Consider the following 13,929-nt stretch of genomic DNA (forward strand, 5'->3'; position numbering starts at 1 on the left):
CTGCCTCTCATTTTCTCATGTTGTGTTTACAGTCTCGATTGCAGACTGTTTTAGCTTTGTTGATGTACTTTTTCCTCAATAGTTTGTAACCATCACATTTTGCTTCTTTGTTTGCTTCGCGAACAAAGAAGAAGAAGAGGGCTTCTCCCGCCTCCCACCCCAGCTCGCTAGGTGGCGCTAAGATCCCCGCGGGCGTCCGAGCGGAAGTGCAACCCCGTTCCCCCCCCGGCTTCCTCTGTTGTGGCTGGCGAATCGCGACGAACGATACGAACGAAAATTGACCGCTTTGGACCGAGGAGCAACCGCGCGTCGCCTATCCGGCTCTTGGATTTTTCTGGCCGAGCGCAATTTGAGCGGCAACCAGCGAAGAAGAACAAGGCTTCGGACGGACGTTTGCCGCGGCGCCAAAAATGGCGAACAGGACGGTGAAAGACGCCAACAGCATCCACGGGACCAACCCGCAGTACTTGGTCGAGAAGATTATCCGAACCCGCATTTACGAGTGCAAGTACTGGAAAGAGGAATGCTTTGGGCTGACCGCCGAGCTGGTGGTCGACAAGGCCATGGAGCTCAAGTTTGTGGGCGGCGTGTTCGGGGGCAACATCAAGCCCACGCCGTTCCTGTGTCTCGTCCTCAAGCTGCTGCAGATCCAGCCCGAGAAGGACATCATCGTCGAGTTCATCAAGAACGAGGACTTCAAGTACGTGCGCTTGCTCGGCGCCATGTACATGCGCCTCACCGGCACGACGGTCGACTGCTACAAGTACCTGGAGCCGCTTTACAACGATTACAGGTAGGACTGACGGCAAAACGCCAACTTCGTTGAATGACAGAGCCGCCAGAATTGCCTCCAACGCTCCTTTTCACGCGTCGAAATGTCCGCAGGAAGATCAAGACGCAGAACCGTAACGGCGAGTTTGAGCTGATGCACGTGGACGAGTTCATCCACGAGCTGCTTCACTCGGAGAGAATGTGCGACATCATCCTGCCGCGGCTGCAGAAGCGCCAGGTCCTGGAGGAGGCCGAGATGCTGGAGCCGCGCGTCAGCGCCCTGGAGGAGGACCTGGACGAGGACCTGGACGAGGCCGAGAGCAGCGACGACGATGACGAGGACGACGAGGGCGGCGGGCGGCCCGACGGGGTCCCCGGTCCCGAGCTGCACCGGCGGGGGGCCCGCCGGTGCGACGACAGGCCGCGCCACTCGCCCTCCCCCCCCCGCCGCCGCCGCGGCAGCCGCTCGCCACGCCGCAGGAGCCGCTCGCCCAAGGCCCGCCGGAGCCCCGATGCCCGCCGCGAGCGCCGCCGCGGCAGCAAAAGCCCGCGGCGCCACCGGGAGCGCAGGCGCCGCTCCAAGTCGCCGGCCGCCACCCACCGCAGGAGCCGCCGGCACCGCAGCCGCTCCAAGAGCCCCGACAAGAGCGGCAAGAAGAGTCGCAAGAAGAGTCGCCGCAGCGACCCGTAGGTAGGGCTGACCCAAAGATAGGGGTGACCCAAAGGTAAGGGTGACTGCTCCAAATCAGCCATGTCCTCCTTTTTTTTGTTTTGTTTTTATTTGTACATTCTGTCACCGGACCGACCGGTGCGTTTGAGAGGGTCCCAGTGAGCTTTTTAGTCATTGCTGGTGCTGATGTTCCTCCCCAAAATGCCGAGCCTCGGTTTGGATGCCTTTAGTGGGCTGTGCTCTCCATTCAATGAGGGAAGAGGCTCGCCCTGCGCCACCGGCCGGCTCTTTGTTACTATCACTTAGCTGTTGTAGCCATGCCTCCTCATTTTGTCTGGTATCCTGCGGAGTGGAGCAAAAGCATCTTTTTGGGGGCAAAATGAGACGGCTTGTAAATTTGAAAGCATGTCCCCGACTTTGAATAAAGGCGCTCAAATCAAGACCTGTTTGTTTGTTTGTTTGTTTTGAAACGCAGCCCCTGATCATTCCTCCGAAAAGTGGCTTTGCGGCGCTTTCTTAAAGCCCGCCCGAGCCACCACTCTCAACTAAGAACCTTTCTCAGAGTTGTTGAAATTGTCCGGCAACCCAGGAACGGATGGGATGGCGAGCTTCCAGAGGGTTGGTCAGAGAGCGAGCGAGCGAGCGTGCAAATTTGAAGTTGCACAGGTTCCGGTACGCGCGCGCCGGAGCAGGAGGCGGGATACCGACTGTTTAGGAGGAGCCGCCCGGAGAGAATGCGGCCCGGCGGGTTCTCGCCAAACCGGTCCGACCCGGCCGACGGGAAGGAGCCAAGACGGCGGCTGCTGTTTTCTGGGTCTGCCTCATCCGGGCGACATGGCGGTGGACATGAGCAAAAACGGCGCCGAGCTGAAGGCGGCCTACGAGGACGTGCTGGACGGACGCTCTGACATAGACTGGTGGGTGGCGCCGGCCGCCCCCCTCTCTTCTCTTCTCTTCTCTTCTCTTCTCTTCTCTGCTCTGCTTGCGCCCGCCCGCCCGCCTAACTTGTGCGCGTGCGTCTCCAGGGTTTTGTTCACCTACGAGGGCAACGGCAACACCATGCGCCTGGCGGCAAAAGGAGGTGAGGGCGGCGGGGTGAGCCTTTGGGTCCCGTAACGTGACCTTTGACCTGCGCGGCGTGTGTAGACGGCGGTCTGCAGGAGATGTTGGAGGAGCTGAACAGCGGCAAGGTGATGTACGCCTTCTGCCGAGTGCGAGAGCCCAACTCGGGCCTGCCCAAGTACGTGCTGATCAACTGGGTGGGTGAGACGCCGTGTCAAGTAGTTGCCATGGAAGCTTCTGCGGCCGGCCACTGACCTGTTGCTGTTGCTGCTGCTGTGGCGTACGGCAGACAGGCGAAGGTGTGAAGGAGGCGCGCAAAGGACTGTGCGCCAATCACTTGGGGACGGTGGCCAACTTCCTGAAGGTGGGAGACGCTCCCGCCTGCTCTGCTCTTGTGGACCTTGTGCACTGCACTGCACTGCACTTTTGGAACTTGTGCACCCAGGGCGCCCACGTGACCATCAACGCGCGCGACGAGGACGACGTGGACCCTGACGTCATTCTGTCCAAAGTGTCCAAAGCGTCGGGGGCCAACTACAACTTTAGCAAGGCCTCGCAGTCCGCCGGGGACTTCCCCCGTGGAGCCGTAGTGAGCGCAAAGCCGGCCGGCCGGCGGCGGCGTCTGCGCCCGCCAGACAAGCGAGGGAGGCCAAGGCAAAAGGCTTACTGCCTCTGTCTTGCTCTCAGGGTTCCGTTTATTGCAAAACAAACGCCGTGGACGAAATGGAGCAAATCAACAAAGATTCTTTTTGGAGCCAAGCGCAGGTGAGAAGGGCGAGTGAGAAGGATCCCGCCGCTGCCCGTCCGTCCGTCGACTCGCGTTTGGACTGCCGCGCGCTCTTGGCCGAGCTCCGTCCCTCCGTCCGTTTGACAAGCTTTCTTTCGATGCTTACGTTAATCAGCTCCGGGGCACCGGCGGCCCCTTCACGCGTGCTCGCATTTGGCCGGAAAAGCCTTCTGGTTTTGTTTCCCGAGCGGAATGGATGGCTACCCCTGAAAAGGTATGCATGCGTTTGTGCTCAGAGGGAGGAGGAGGCACGGCGCCAGGAGGAGGTGAAGAAGGCGCAGCTCCAGAGGCAAGCGGTCGAGCAGGAGCGCCGCGACTTGGAGGACAAACTCGCCCGGGAAAGAGAGATAAAAACGCAGCAGCGAAACATGGCCATCGACCACAACAGGTGACGTGAGCGTCGAGACCAGCTCCGCCGGCTCTTCTCTTAGCTCCAGTCCGGCGGGCCCAAGTTGTCACGTGGCGCTCGCTTCAGACTGGAAGATGGCCGACGTGTCTTTTTGTGGTACGTGTGTGCTCTTTGGCAGACTACAGCAGAAGCAGCGACAAGAAGAAGAGCGGGAGAAAGAACAACAGCAAAGGGTGAGCGCTCCCTCCCTCCCTCCCTCCCTCCCTCCAAAAATGGCTGCATTGTGTGGCGCTCAGCAAAGGCCCTCTGTTTGCGTGGCAGAAGCTCCAGACGCCGGACGAGGAGACGAAGCGGGCCAGCTCGGCGCGGGCCGGCTCGGCGCGCGCCGCCAACGTGAGCGCCGACACGCTTAGCCTCGAAGCGCCACGCTCGGCTAACGCGGGCGCTTGTGTGCGTCAGGAGGCCGAGGCTTTGATCTCGCAGCGCTCCTTCAACCCTCGCGACGTCTTCAAGCAGCGGGAGACCGCCGTGGCGCCCGCCTACGGAGGCTCCGCCCTCAAAACGGGTAAGCGCCCCACCGGCCAAAAAACCCCAACTTTCCTAGAGCTCGATTTTTTGCCGTAGGGAAGCTGCAAAGCCCCTTTTTGCACCAGCTGGCTTCGGACAGCCCTCAGGCTCCTCCCGGCCACCGAGCCTTCCAACCCTCGGAGCCTGCGTCCGTCTCGCCGCCCGAGTCTCCGTCCGCCCGGAATCCCTTCCAGCCCGTCCACCTTCCCGCCAGTCCCCAAAGCGATCCGTTCTGGCCTCGTCCCGACACGAGCGATGACTTCCTCGGGCGCCCGGGAGTGGTCGCCGCCGTCGCCTCCTCGCCCGGCGGAGCGGCCGTGGCCGCCCGGGCTGCAGGTGCGTCTCCTTCTGCGAACGAGGGGTGAGCGTTGGGACGGACCGGGCAGGAGAGGGCTAGTAAAGCGGGCGGTGCTAGCGGTGGACAGGAAGTGGGCCTGAAGAAGACTCGGCCCAAAGCTTCGGCCTGGACGGGATGGGCCAAACGGGGCACAATGCAGCGGGATGGATAAGGCTTAACCGTGGCCGCCATGTTAAAGCCCTTTGAGATGTTTTTTGTCATTCATTCTAAATACATTTGAGTCTGCTGAAGATGGTTTCAGGGCAGCAGAGCAGAAGGCCAGCGAGTAATCTGCCTGTCTGCCTGCCTGCCTGCCTGCCCTGCCGCGCGTCTCTACGCAGCGGAGGACGACGATTGGTCGGACGAATTTGACGACGACCTTTACGAGGCGGCGCCGGGCGGCCAACAGCTCCGGTCGCTCGCAGATGCCATGTTTCCGACGGACGCGCGAGACGACGAGTATGCGGTGCCGCTCCCCGTGGGCGGGGACGCAAGCACGGTCAGTCGCAAAGCAACGCAGGGGGATTGCTCGTCTTTGACACGTCACTCGTGACATTTGATGACGTTTCAGGGCCGAGATGCCACCGACGCGGGAATGAACGTCTGCGCCAGAGCCGTGTACGACTACCAGGCCGGTACGCACGCACGCACGCACGCACGCACGCACCACCACCACCAACAAGCTGCTCCCATCAAGCGCTATTTGCCCTCCGCAGCCGACGACACGGAGATCACCTTCGACCCCGACGACATCATCACGGGCATCGAGATGGTGGACGAAGGCTGGTGGCGAGGTTTCGGCCCCGACGGCCGTTTCGGCATGTTTCCCGCCAATTATGTGGAACTCGTGTGATCCCGCTTGGGTTGCCGCGTCTGCGGCGAGCCGCTCGATAGCACGACGCGAGTCCAAACGTTCCCTTCCCACTTGTTCTACTTCCGCTTAGCGCATAGGTGTTAAACTCAAGGGGGCAGCCAGCCGGGGGCCAGACAGGGCCTGCCGCATCATTTTATGTGGGCCGCCAAGACAAATTTTCCATTGACTTTGTGTCAAATGTCTTTACTTTAAAAAAAAACAACATTGCTGGCAATTTCTATTAGCGTTTGTCCTTTGAAATGGTTTTACTAGTATGTATGGAGAAGACGTTAACAGTCATATTGGCCCTCCGAGGGAAACGATGACAAAAATGACTTTGACGACCCTGGCTTACTGTGTCAAAAGCAGCTTTTGCGATCCCAAAATTTGATCGTAGCTTATACTTAACACCAGATTGTTTTGGTTTTCTACCAATTTGACAAAGGAACAAATACATTCTAATCAAAGGAAACTTTTGCTTCGAGCATTCGTACGTGAAAGTGACGGACGGCTTCAGGCGTGCCATCTTTGGCGAGGGAGGGAGGGAGCGTGTGCACTCAGCATTGCCAAGGAAAGGATGGAATGCACCAGCTCCCATTTCGGAATTAAAATAACAAAAAGTGCAGCGTGGGCCGTGAAGGCGGGCGCCTTTTCCCTCCCTCAAAGTGCGGCCCTCGATCGGGGCTCGCCAACCCGTTTGTTGTTCCCGATCCCGGATCTGCGCGGCCGGATGCATGCTGTGAGCAGCGGGTCCCGCTGCCCGATCGTCACACCTGATTTGTTTCCTTTTTCTTCCGCTCACTGTCACGCGCGTGCGCACTCGCGCGCACTCGCTCGGTGGAACGCGGACGTGCGCGTACTGTTTCCCGGGGACGCTGTGAGAAGTGCGCACAATGTGGGAAAGTTATCATTTTTCTTTCTCGGCAGCAACTTGAAGCGCGGAAAATTTCCACACGATCATCTCGCGACGCTAACGAACTGAACTTGATTTTGGACGTGTCGTGCGTGTCCCGTTTGGTCGGATTACGCGTAATACTTGTGCCACAGCGAGCGCCGACGGCGTCCGTGAACGCCGCAGGCAGGAAGCTAGCAGCTAAGCGCTCGCAGCTAGGCGCTAGCTCGCTCGCCCCCCCCGCTCGCTCGCTCTTGCCGCCGGCGAGGATTCCCAACGCGCATTTGGCGGCCGAGTGGAGCGCCGCATGTGGAGGAGGCGAAGTCGACTTGTCGGAGCCGCCGGCCGACGGTGACGCCTCCCTGCTGAAAGTGCGCTCCGTCCGCGGCTTAACTCGCTCGCTAGCATGCCGCAGCTGAGCGACGATGGCGACTTGGGCGCCAACGACGAGCTGATCCCGTTCAAGGATGAGGGCGAGGGCGAGCACGACGACAAGACGACCGCGGCGGCCGCTGCCACCGCCGCTCAGCGTGACCTGGACGACGTCAAGTCGTCCCTCGTCAACGAGTCCGAGACCAACCACAGCGTGTCGGATTCCGAGGTAAGCGAGTGAGCCCCCGGGGGCGGCGGCGGCGACGGCCAACTTTTGCTTTGCCCCGCTTCTTTCTGCTATTCTCCGGGCAGGCAGCGGACAGGCGAGCCAGACGTCAGCCGGACGCGGCCGGCCTGCCCGGACGCGGCCAGCCGTTTGGCGAAGGTACGCTCCGTCGTGTGTGTTTGTTTGTTTGTTTGTGTGTTTGTTTGTGTGTTGTTGCTCATTAACCTGGACAGGGCCGTGAACGCAACGTGTGTAAACATCGGACGGATTCGAGGTGTATTGTATCGGGTAACCCACTCTTTAAATGAATGAGGAGTCATCAACAAATCTTTGGTCATCCAAAGTTCATACCTTGCTTCTGTATATGTATGTTGTAATATCCAATGATGTTGATCCAAACGGCCAGTCGCAACATATAAATGTCGGCTGATCCCATAAAGTTGTCTTTGGTTTTTTTTTCCCCAACGGGTTAACAATGTGTTTGGCAGAATGCGCTTTGCGATCAAACTAGAATTGAAAACAAAGACAAAGTCAAACTGAGAGAACTGGGAAGAGGTCAAGTCTGGCGACAACCCCCGACCTATCACGAGCCTGCTTTTTGATGTGTGTGTCTTCCACGTGTTGACGCAGCGCTGAGGCGGCGGGCCGGGGCTGGGGCCAGAGCTGGGGCCGGGGGTGTCCTCCAAGCCCCGGCCTTCGTGGGCTACCCCTTCTTCATGATTCCCGACCTTTACGGCTCGTATCTGGCCGGCGGGGGCCTGGCGCGTGCGGTAAGTCCCAGCCAGGGTCGGGGCCTGCGTGGCGGCGCTTCAGTGACTGACTGGCCAAGCTGTGTGTGCGCGTAGTATCTGCCGTGGCAGTGGCCCCTGCTGGACGTGGCCGCCGGAGCGGCCGGGAGAGATTCGGGCGTGCCCGCTCACCCGGTAAGTTGTGCCCGCTCACCCGGTGAGCCGTTTCCGCGCCTGCCGGCGGCGCGACGCAGCTAGCTCACTTGTGTGTGGCTCCAGTCTAGCGGCGCGCCCGCCTTCGTGGCTCACCTCCACCCGCTGCTGTCCCGCCGACCCGAGGCCTCCTCGCCGCCCTCCAGGGTGCCGGCCAACTTCTCGCCCGACGCGGGTGAGACGCCCTTGCCGGCCTGCCGGCCGGCCAGCCAGCCCGCTAACACGCATCACATGTGCTCCGGCAGGCTCGTCCCGGCCGCCACAGGTCGCACGCTACCCCGTCTCTCCTGCAGCCGTGGCTGAGATGGCGCACGCCTTTGATTGGCTGTGAGTACAACCTTTATTTTATTTATTTTTTTTCTCCCCTCCCTCCCTCCCTCCATCAGCCAACGACATTAGTCAGGGGTTCGGACTGAACCCCTTGACCTGGAATGTTTCCACTTTGACTGAGAAAAGAGACTTGGGCATGGCCCGGAGCCTCGTGACGGCGGAGGACCGGGCCGCGTCCTCACTTGACTCCATGACGACTCCTGCCTCATTTGAAGCCGTCTTGTTTTTATGACCTGATCCGACCTGACCAAGGTGTACATCCCGCGCGTCGTGATGCGCTTTCTTTTGTCGCATCCGACGCGCTCCCTCCCCGACATCATCGTGCACTTCTTGTGTTGTTTTCCGACATACTTGCCGCGGAGTAGCCCGTCCCCTGGCCCGGTGAGCGCCGTCAAAAGGGAACCCGCAGAGGCCGGCGCGCGCAGCCCGCCGAGGTAACGTCAAATGTTTTGGTGCGGTACAGCTATTTGCGGGGGATTGACTCAGCCCAAATTGTTCTCCGGCGCGGAGCCGCGTCCAATTTGGCTCCCGCTCGATTTGATGCCTTTGCTGACTGCTCCGCCCCCAGGAAGTCGCCGGTGCGGGACGGCGGCGCTCAGGCCAAAGGTCACATCAAGAAACCTCTCAACGCCTTCATGTTGTTTATGAGGGACGAGCGGCCCAAAGTGGTGGCCCAGTGCCAAGTTAAGGAGAGCGCCACCATCAACCAGATCCTGGGACAGCGGGTCAGCATCCACCCATGTGCGTGCGTGCATGCGTGCGCGCGCGTGTCGCTATGTTGACGCCTCGGTGTGGAATGCATCTCCAGTGGCATTCGCTGAGCAAGGACGAGCAGGCCAAGTACTACGAGCTGGCCCGGAAAGAGCGGCTGCTCCATTCGCAACTTTACCCCGGCTGGTCGGCCAGAGACAACTACGTCCGTACATGCACTTATGACACGCACGCACGCACGCACGCACGCACGCACCTGCTTTACTGATCTCAATCATCCTGTCTGTGTGTGTGTGTGTGTGCGTGCGCGTGTGCGTGTGTGTGGCGTGAGCAGGGCAAGAAGAAGAAGAGGAAGAAGTGCAAGAGCGAAAGCCATCAAGACAGTAAGGCAGCCATTTTGTCACGGCCGCATCCGACAAGGAGCGATGATGCGTGGTGTTGTTGCCACTCGAGTGACTCGCTTGTTTTTTCAGCTGCCGCAGACGATTTCCCGCTGCGGCCCACGCACCCCGTGCCCCACGAGGCGCCTCACGAGCTCACCTCCGGCACCAGCGCTCACCTTTTGCGCCCGTACACGCTCTCCCATCTCACGCACACGCACTTGTCCCAGGCCAGCCCCGCCTCCTCGGTGGACTCCCCGGCCACGGCGGCGGCGCTGGCGTCGCCCGCCGCCCCGGCACCCACCTTCACCGAACACTCGGACGCACGGGGCGGCCGCGTATCGCCGACAGACCAGCCGCTCGCCCTCACGGCTCATGCGCCACGCGGGGCGCGTGCCCCACCCGCGGCCACCTCGGACCTGCGGACCTCCTCTACCTCCAGCTACGGGCTTTGAGCGACTGTCGACACGCCAAACCGTTTTTAAATCCAATTTCTTGCCGTTGGCAAATTAGTGGTCAATATTTGACTTTGTCGTCACTCGTTTTCGTTCATGTCGACTTTCGAACTCCACACTTTTGTAAACCCAAATAAAGAGTCTCAATTGAACCAAGCGCATTCGATGAAGATGATGTCATACGTGGGTGACCCGGCCGGTTAGTTTGCGTGCATGTGTGTGAGCTGCGGCAGTACGAAACGACTACGATGCCATTTAATTGCTTATTCCTGGAAGTGCCGTTGAGAACGGTTTGGGGTGAACGTTCTGCATACATTGAAGTGAAGTGAAGAGAAGTGCAAATAATTGACCAGCTTCGGTACGAGCAGCCAACAAGTCGCGAAGTGAAGAAACCAATCGAATAATACGTCGTAGACCAAAAAGCAGCGACGATCGTCATCATGGCGCTCAACGACGACAAGCTCGAACGTCACATGTCCCACGTTCTGTGTAGTTCGTGAACGCAGCAGCTCCGGCCGCTGCTGACGCCATCCACTGGTGACGCCATCAACACGCGTCCGTCCCACTCCCCGCTGTGGCTCGGGAAGAAAAATGTGGCCGAAGCGACCCGAGGAATAAAATCGTCTTTGATTTGAATTTCGTCGACGTGGAAACGGAAGAAAAGACATTTGAGTGAAAAATGCGTTCCTTCAAAAAGATTCCCGACAGGTAAGACGACAGACTTGATCGTACAAACGAGCTCGCTCGCTCGCTCGCTCGCTCCCCGAAACTCAGCTCAAGCTTGTGATTTTGCGGGGCAGTCCAAAAGGCTTCATGTCCAACAAATCAACCAGGGCACCGATAGTTTTGGACTCGACGGGCCTCACATGTTATGGTTCCCCCTCCATCAAATTAAAAAAAGAAAGGAGAAAAGCTAGCTTAATGGCAGGAAACTACCGTCAAGCTTGACCTAAACGTGTGTGACCACTGGCCATCTCCACTCGTGCTAAAATCAAGACCAGAAATAGAGCAAAACGTGGCCCATAGACGGGAAGTTGGGTGAAAATTCATCGCGCTTTTCTTAGCGTGTTTGGTTCCGTTTTCGTTCCTAAAACGAGCACTGTGGTGTGGTCTATTTCCCCCCCAAATGACGCTGCGTGTGCTCCCTCAAATGTCCTCAAAAATAGCAATCGGGCATTTGGAGCGAGGCTGTGCACTGACGTCACAGATCGGGGCGGCCATTTTTGTTTGGGTGGCAAAAAGCCTCGTCCGCTGCCACTGGGCTCGCTAGGATGGCGGCCTGGGTGGGTGTCGTGAGTGATTGTTTCGTCCAGTTGGGCCAAGAAAGGCGCAAGTTGAAAAAATACAACGCTCGTGTTGATCCGCTGTGCAAACCAAGTCAGAACGCCACCGGCTCAAGCGTAGCAGGAGCTGGGACAGCAAGCGCTTGGTCGTCGGATAAGGCGACTTTTCCGCCAGTAACGTATCCAGACATTAGTTGTTTTTCAGACAAGCTTGATATCAAAATGGAAACTGGCGGATCCAGTTTGGTGTTTCAGGTGGGTCCCAACTGATTTTTGGGTGTATCCGCCTGTGGCAAGAAGATACGGCTTCTTGGTATCACCTTTTTGGAAGCGATAGGCACATCCAGTGGCACAACAACTCTTCACCGTTGCGCCGTAACAACTCTGCCACGATCTGCCACTGCTAAAATGCCCCAGTACACGTAGCTCTGAAGCTCAATCCGGCCTTGGCCCTATTAGCACCACCCAACGTCCGCCGCTTTTTGCCACCCAAACAAACCGTCAGCCCGTCTGTGACGTCACGTGCACGCATACCCTCTATCGGCGGCGATCCCTTGCTCCGCTCACTGAAGGGTTACCGCTTGCGTTAGCTTAGTTTGCAAGCACGTTTGTGAACGAGTTCAAAATGGCGGCGCCGTCGAGCTTCTGTTTCTTGCCGAGCTTGGGGTGGACTTCTGATGTGCGTGCAGGTGGCTGGACTACAAGGCGGTGGGAAAGCGACTGGGCAGCACTCGATTTGTGGCCTTCAAAGTTCCTCTCAAGCAGGTGAGTCCTCCGCCTCCCAAATTGCGGCAAATCACGGCAAATGTTAACAGCGGGCAATGCTAACTGTCGTCCCGCTCAGGCGCTGACCCGAAATATGGCGCCGGCTCAGGCCTTTGGACCGAAGGAGCTGCTGGACGCCATGCGGGAAGACCAGCAAGAACTGGGCCTCATCATCGACTTGACCTACACCACACGCTACTACTCGCCGCAGGTAGCTCGCTCGCTCGCTCGCCCTTTTCATGCCTAAAGTGCCTCAAGTCAAGCTGAGGCATTCTCACCAAGCGGAAGGAAACTTTGAGTGCGGGACTTCATTTGCGGGAGGTTCCCCGGCCGTAAGTGGAAGGAAACTTTGAGTGCGGGACTTCCTTTGCGGGAGGTTCCCCGGCCGTTTTCACAAGCAGTCAAGAGAGTTGAAAGTGTCCAGAGGCCTCAAGCCTGAGACGCCACTTTTTGCTGCAAAGGCGACTTTGGTCCTAATCCCGACCAGCGGATTGTTGCCAGGCCACTTTTGTCTTGACGAGCACGCTCTGTCTCCCGCCGCAGGAGCTCCCCAACTCGTTGAGCTTCATCAAGATCCCCACGGCGGGTCACGTGGTCCCCGCCGACAGCGTGGTGGTGACCTTCAAGAGAGCTGTGCGCCAATTCCTACGAGACAACGCCTGCAACGGTAGCCGCCGCCGCCGCCGCCGCCGAGCCTCCTTTGCCCAGGCGGAACCAAGTGAGCCGGCCTATCTGCTTTGTGTTGCAGACAAGCTGATCGGCGTCCACTGCACGCACGGACTCAACCGCACCGGCTACATGATCTGCAGGTGCCTTGGCTTTGCTTGGTTGTCGTGCGTGCGTGCGTGCGTGCGTGCGTGCATCCCAGATGATGTGTAGCCGTGTGCGCATGATGCTCAGGTGCGGCCAGACGGTGCTCTAACCTCCGCCACACCTTCTGTGCTTTTTGCCATGCCAGGTATCTGATCGAGGTGGACAAGATGGCTCCCACCGAGGCCATCAGACGTGAGTGGCGCGCAAGCGGTCGGTCGCGCGAGCGCCCCTGCAGGTGCCGTCAATGTGCGCTGTGTACTTTTCAGTGTTCAACTCAAGTCGCGGTCACAACATCGAGAGACAAAACTACATTGAGGACCTTCAGAGCAGACCTAAGAGGTAGCCGGCCGGCCGGCCGGGTCTTTCTGTGCTTGCGTGTAGCTTACGTATCGCTTCCTTTGCTGTTTTGCTGATCACTTACGTGGAAATGCCCCGCAAATTTTTGTTTGGGCAGCAAAACGATCACGGGCATGGACAGTCGTCCGCCACCGTCGGTGCGAGGTCGGGCCGGCCATCGGACGCCAGCCGCGCCTGGAGACGCACATTGGAGTGGTGCAGGCCACAACCACGGGTACGTGGTCTCTCGCTCGCTCGATCGCTCTCTCGCTCGCTCGCTCGATCGCTCTCTCGCTCGCTCGCTCGATCGCTCTCTCGCTCGCTCGCTCGATCGCTCTCTCGCTCGCTCGCTCGCACTCACTCACTCACTCACTCACTCACTCACTCACTCACTCACTCACTCACTCACTCACTCACTCACTCACTCACTCACTCACTCACCACCACCTTCATTGTCTTTGTATCGCCCCCCGCAGGTTTTGTCCGCCAAGAGCCCAAAGGCAACAACCGTACTCGGGCCGCCCCCAGTACGACAGCCCCCAGCATCACGGGCCCCCAAGAAGCGGAGGCCCCAAAGCCTTCCCGCCCGCACATGCCGCCGGCAAATCCAACGGACGGGGGAGTCCCCGCGGCGCCAGCCGGCGGGGTCGGCACGCAAGCGCTTCGGGTCGCCCATTGGCCGCCCAGCCCCGCTACAAGTCCTCCTCCAGCTGGACTGGCACTTTTGGACTGTGAAAAGCATCTTCAATTCTGGCCCAGTGGAGGATTGATGTTGGAATGTTTGTTATTGTGCAAGGTGGTAATGTCAAATATGTCTGAGCGCTATTTTTAACAGAAACATGTGAGTTATGGAGACTTTTGGAATGTGGACAATTGGAACGCATCCCCAGCTTTTGGATTTTTCCTTTCCCAGAACGGAAGGCGGCTTGACAAAATCAAATAAAATGCCCACTTAAGAAAGTGGGGCTCAAGAGATTTTTCAGATGGAACCATAACCAAGTCCTGGCATGTTTAGCCCCATCCATTTGT

At 58.8% G+C, this 13,929-nt stretch overlaps 4 protein-coding genes across 6 annotated transcripts; all 4 read left to right on the plus strand.

Annotated features, from left to right (window-relative positions):
- Positions 1–1,881, plus strand: prpf38a (pre-mRNA processing factor 38A). Its single transcript, XM_049737786.1, has 2 exons — positions 1–793; positions 886–1,881. Exons 1-2 carry the CDS (start codon positions 411–413, stop codon positions 1,460–1,462), a joined length of 960 nt encoding a protein of 319 aa, XP_049593743.1. The 5' UTR covers positions 1–410; the 3' UTR covers positions 1,463–1,881.
- A 309-nt stretch (positions 1,882–2,190) lies between these two features.
- LOC125979487 (drebrin-like protein B) lies at positions 2,191–5,635 on the plus strand. Of its 2 annotated transcripts, XM_049737753.1 has the most exons (14): positions 2,191–2,358; positions 2,467–2,522; positions 2,588–2,700; positions 2,793–2,867; positions 2,949–3,092; positions 3,191–3,268; positions 3,527–3,678; positions 3,818–3,872; positions 3,961–4,032; positions 4,099–4,204; positions 4,264–4,542; positions 4,885–5,042; positions 5,115–5,178; positions 5,260–5,635. In XM_049737753.1, the coding sequence occupies exons 1-14, from the start codon at positions 2,276–2,278 to the stop codon at positions 5,394–5,396; spliced, it is 1,572 nt and encodes a 523-aa protein (XP_049593710.1). In that variant the 5' UTR covers positions 2,191–2,275; the 3' UTR covers positions 5,397–5,635. The 2 variants fall into 2 exon arrangements, with proteins under 2 accessions (XP_049593710.1, XP_049593709.1); XM_049737752.1 differs by having other exon boundaries at positions 3,961–4,204.
- Positions 5,636–6,025: 390 nt separating this feature from the next.
- LOC125979490 (transcription factor 7-like 1-B) lies at positions 6,026–9,855 on the plus strand. 2 transcript variants are annotated; one of them, XM_049737756.1, is made up of 11 exons: positions 6,026–6,889; positions 6,973–7,045; positions 7,517–7,656; positions 7,732–7,809; positions 7,894–8,002; positions 8,073–8,154; positions 8,523–8,591; positions 8,726–8,898; positions 8,966–9,073; positions 9,203–9,251; positions 9,342–9,855. In XM_049737756.1, exons 1-11 carry the CDS (start codon positions 6,695–6,697, stop codon positions 9,838–9,840), a joined length of 1,575 nt encoding a protein of 524 aa, XP_049593713.1. In that variant the 5' UTR covers positions 6,026–6,694; the 3' UTR covers positions 9,841–9,855. The 2 variants fall into 2 exon arrangements, with proteins under 2 accessions (XP_049593713.1, XP_049593714.1); XM_049737757.1 differs by having other exon boundaries at positions 8,726–8,882.
- Positions 9,856–10,234: 379 nt separating this feature from the next.
- Positions 10,235–13,875, plus strand: dusp11 (dual specificity phosphatase 11 (RNA/RNP complex 1-interacting)). The gene is made up of 9 exons (XM_049737787.2): positions 10,235–10,411; positions 11,676–11,751; positions 11,831–11,962; positions 12,295–12,418; positions 12,500–12,560; positions 12,710–12,756; positions 12,831–12,903; positions 13,019–13,135; positions 13,377–13,875. Exons 1-9 carry the CDS (start codon positions 10,383–10,385, stop codon positions 13,633–13,635), a joined length of 918 nt encoding a protein of 305 aa, XP_049593744.1. The 5' UTR covers positions 10,235–10,382; the 3' UTR covers positions 13,636–13,875.
- Positions 13,876–13,929: the final 54 nt, after the last annotated feature.

This window comes from Syngnathus scovelli, chromosome 13 (genome assembly GCF_024217435.2).
Source record: "Syngnathus scovelli strain Florida chromosome 13, RoL_Ssco_1.2, whole genome shotgun sequence".
Lineage (NCBI taxonomy): Eukaryota > Metazoa > Chordata > Actinopteri > Syngnathiformes > Syngnathidae > Syngnathus > Syngnathus scovelli.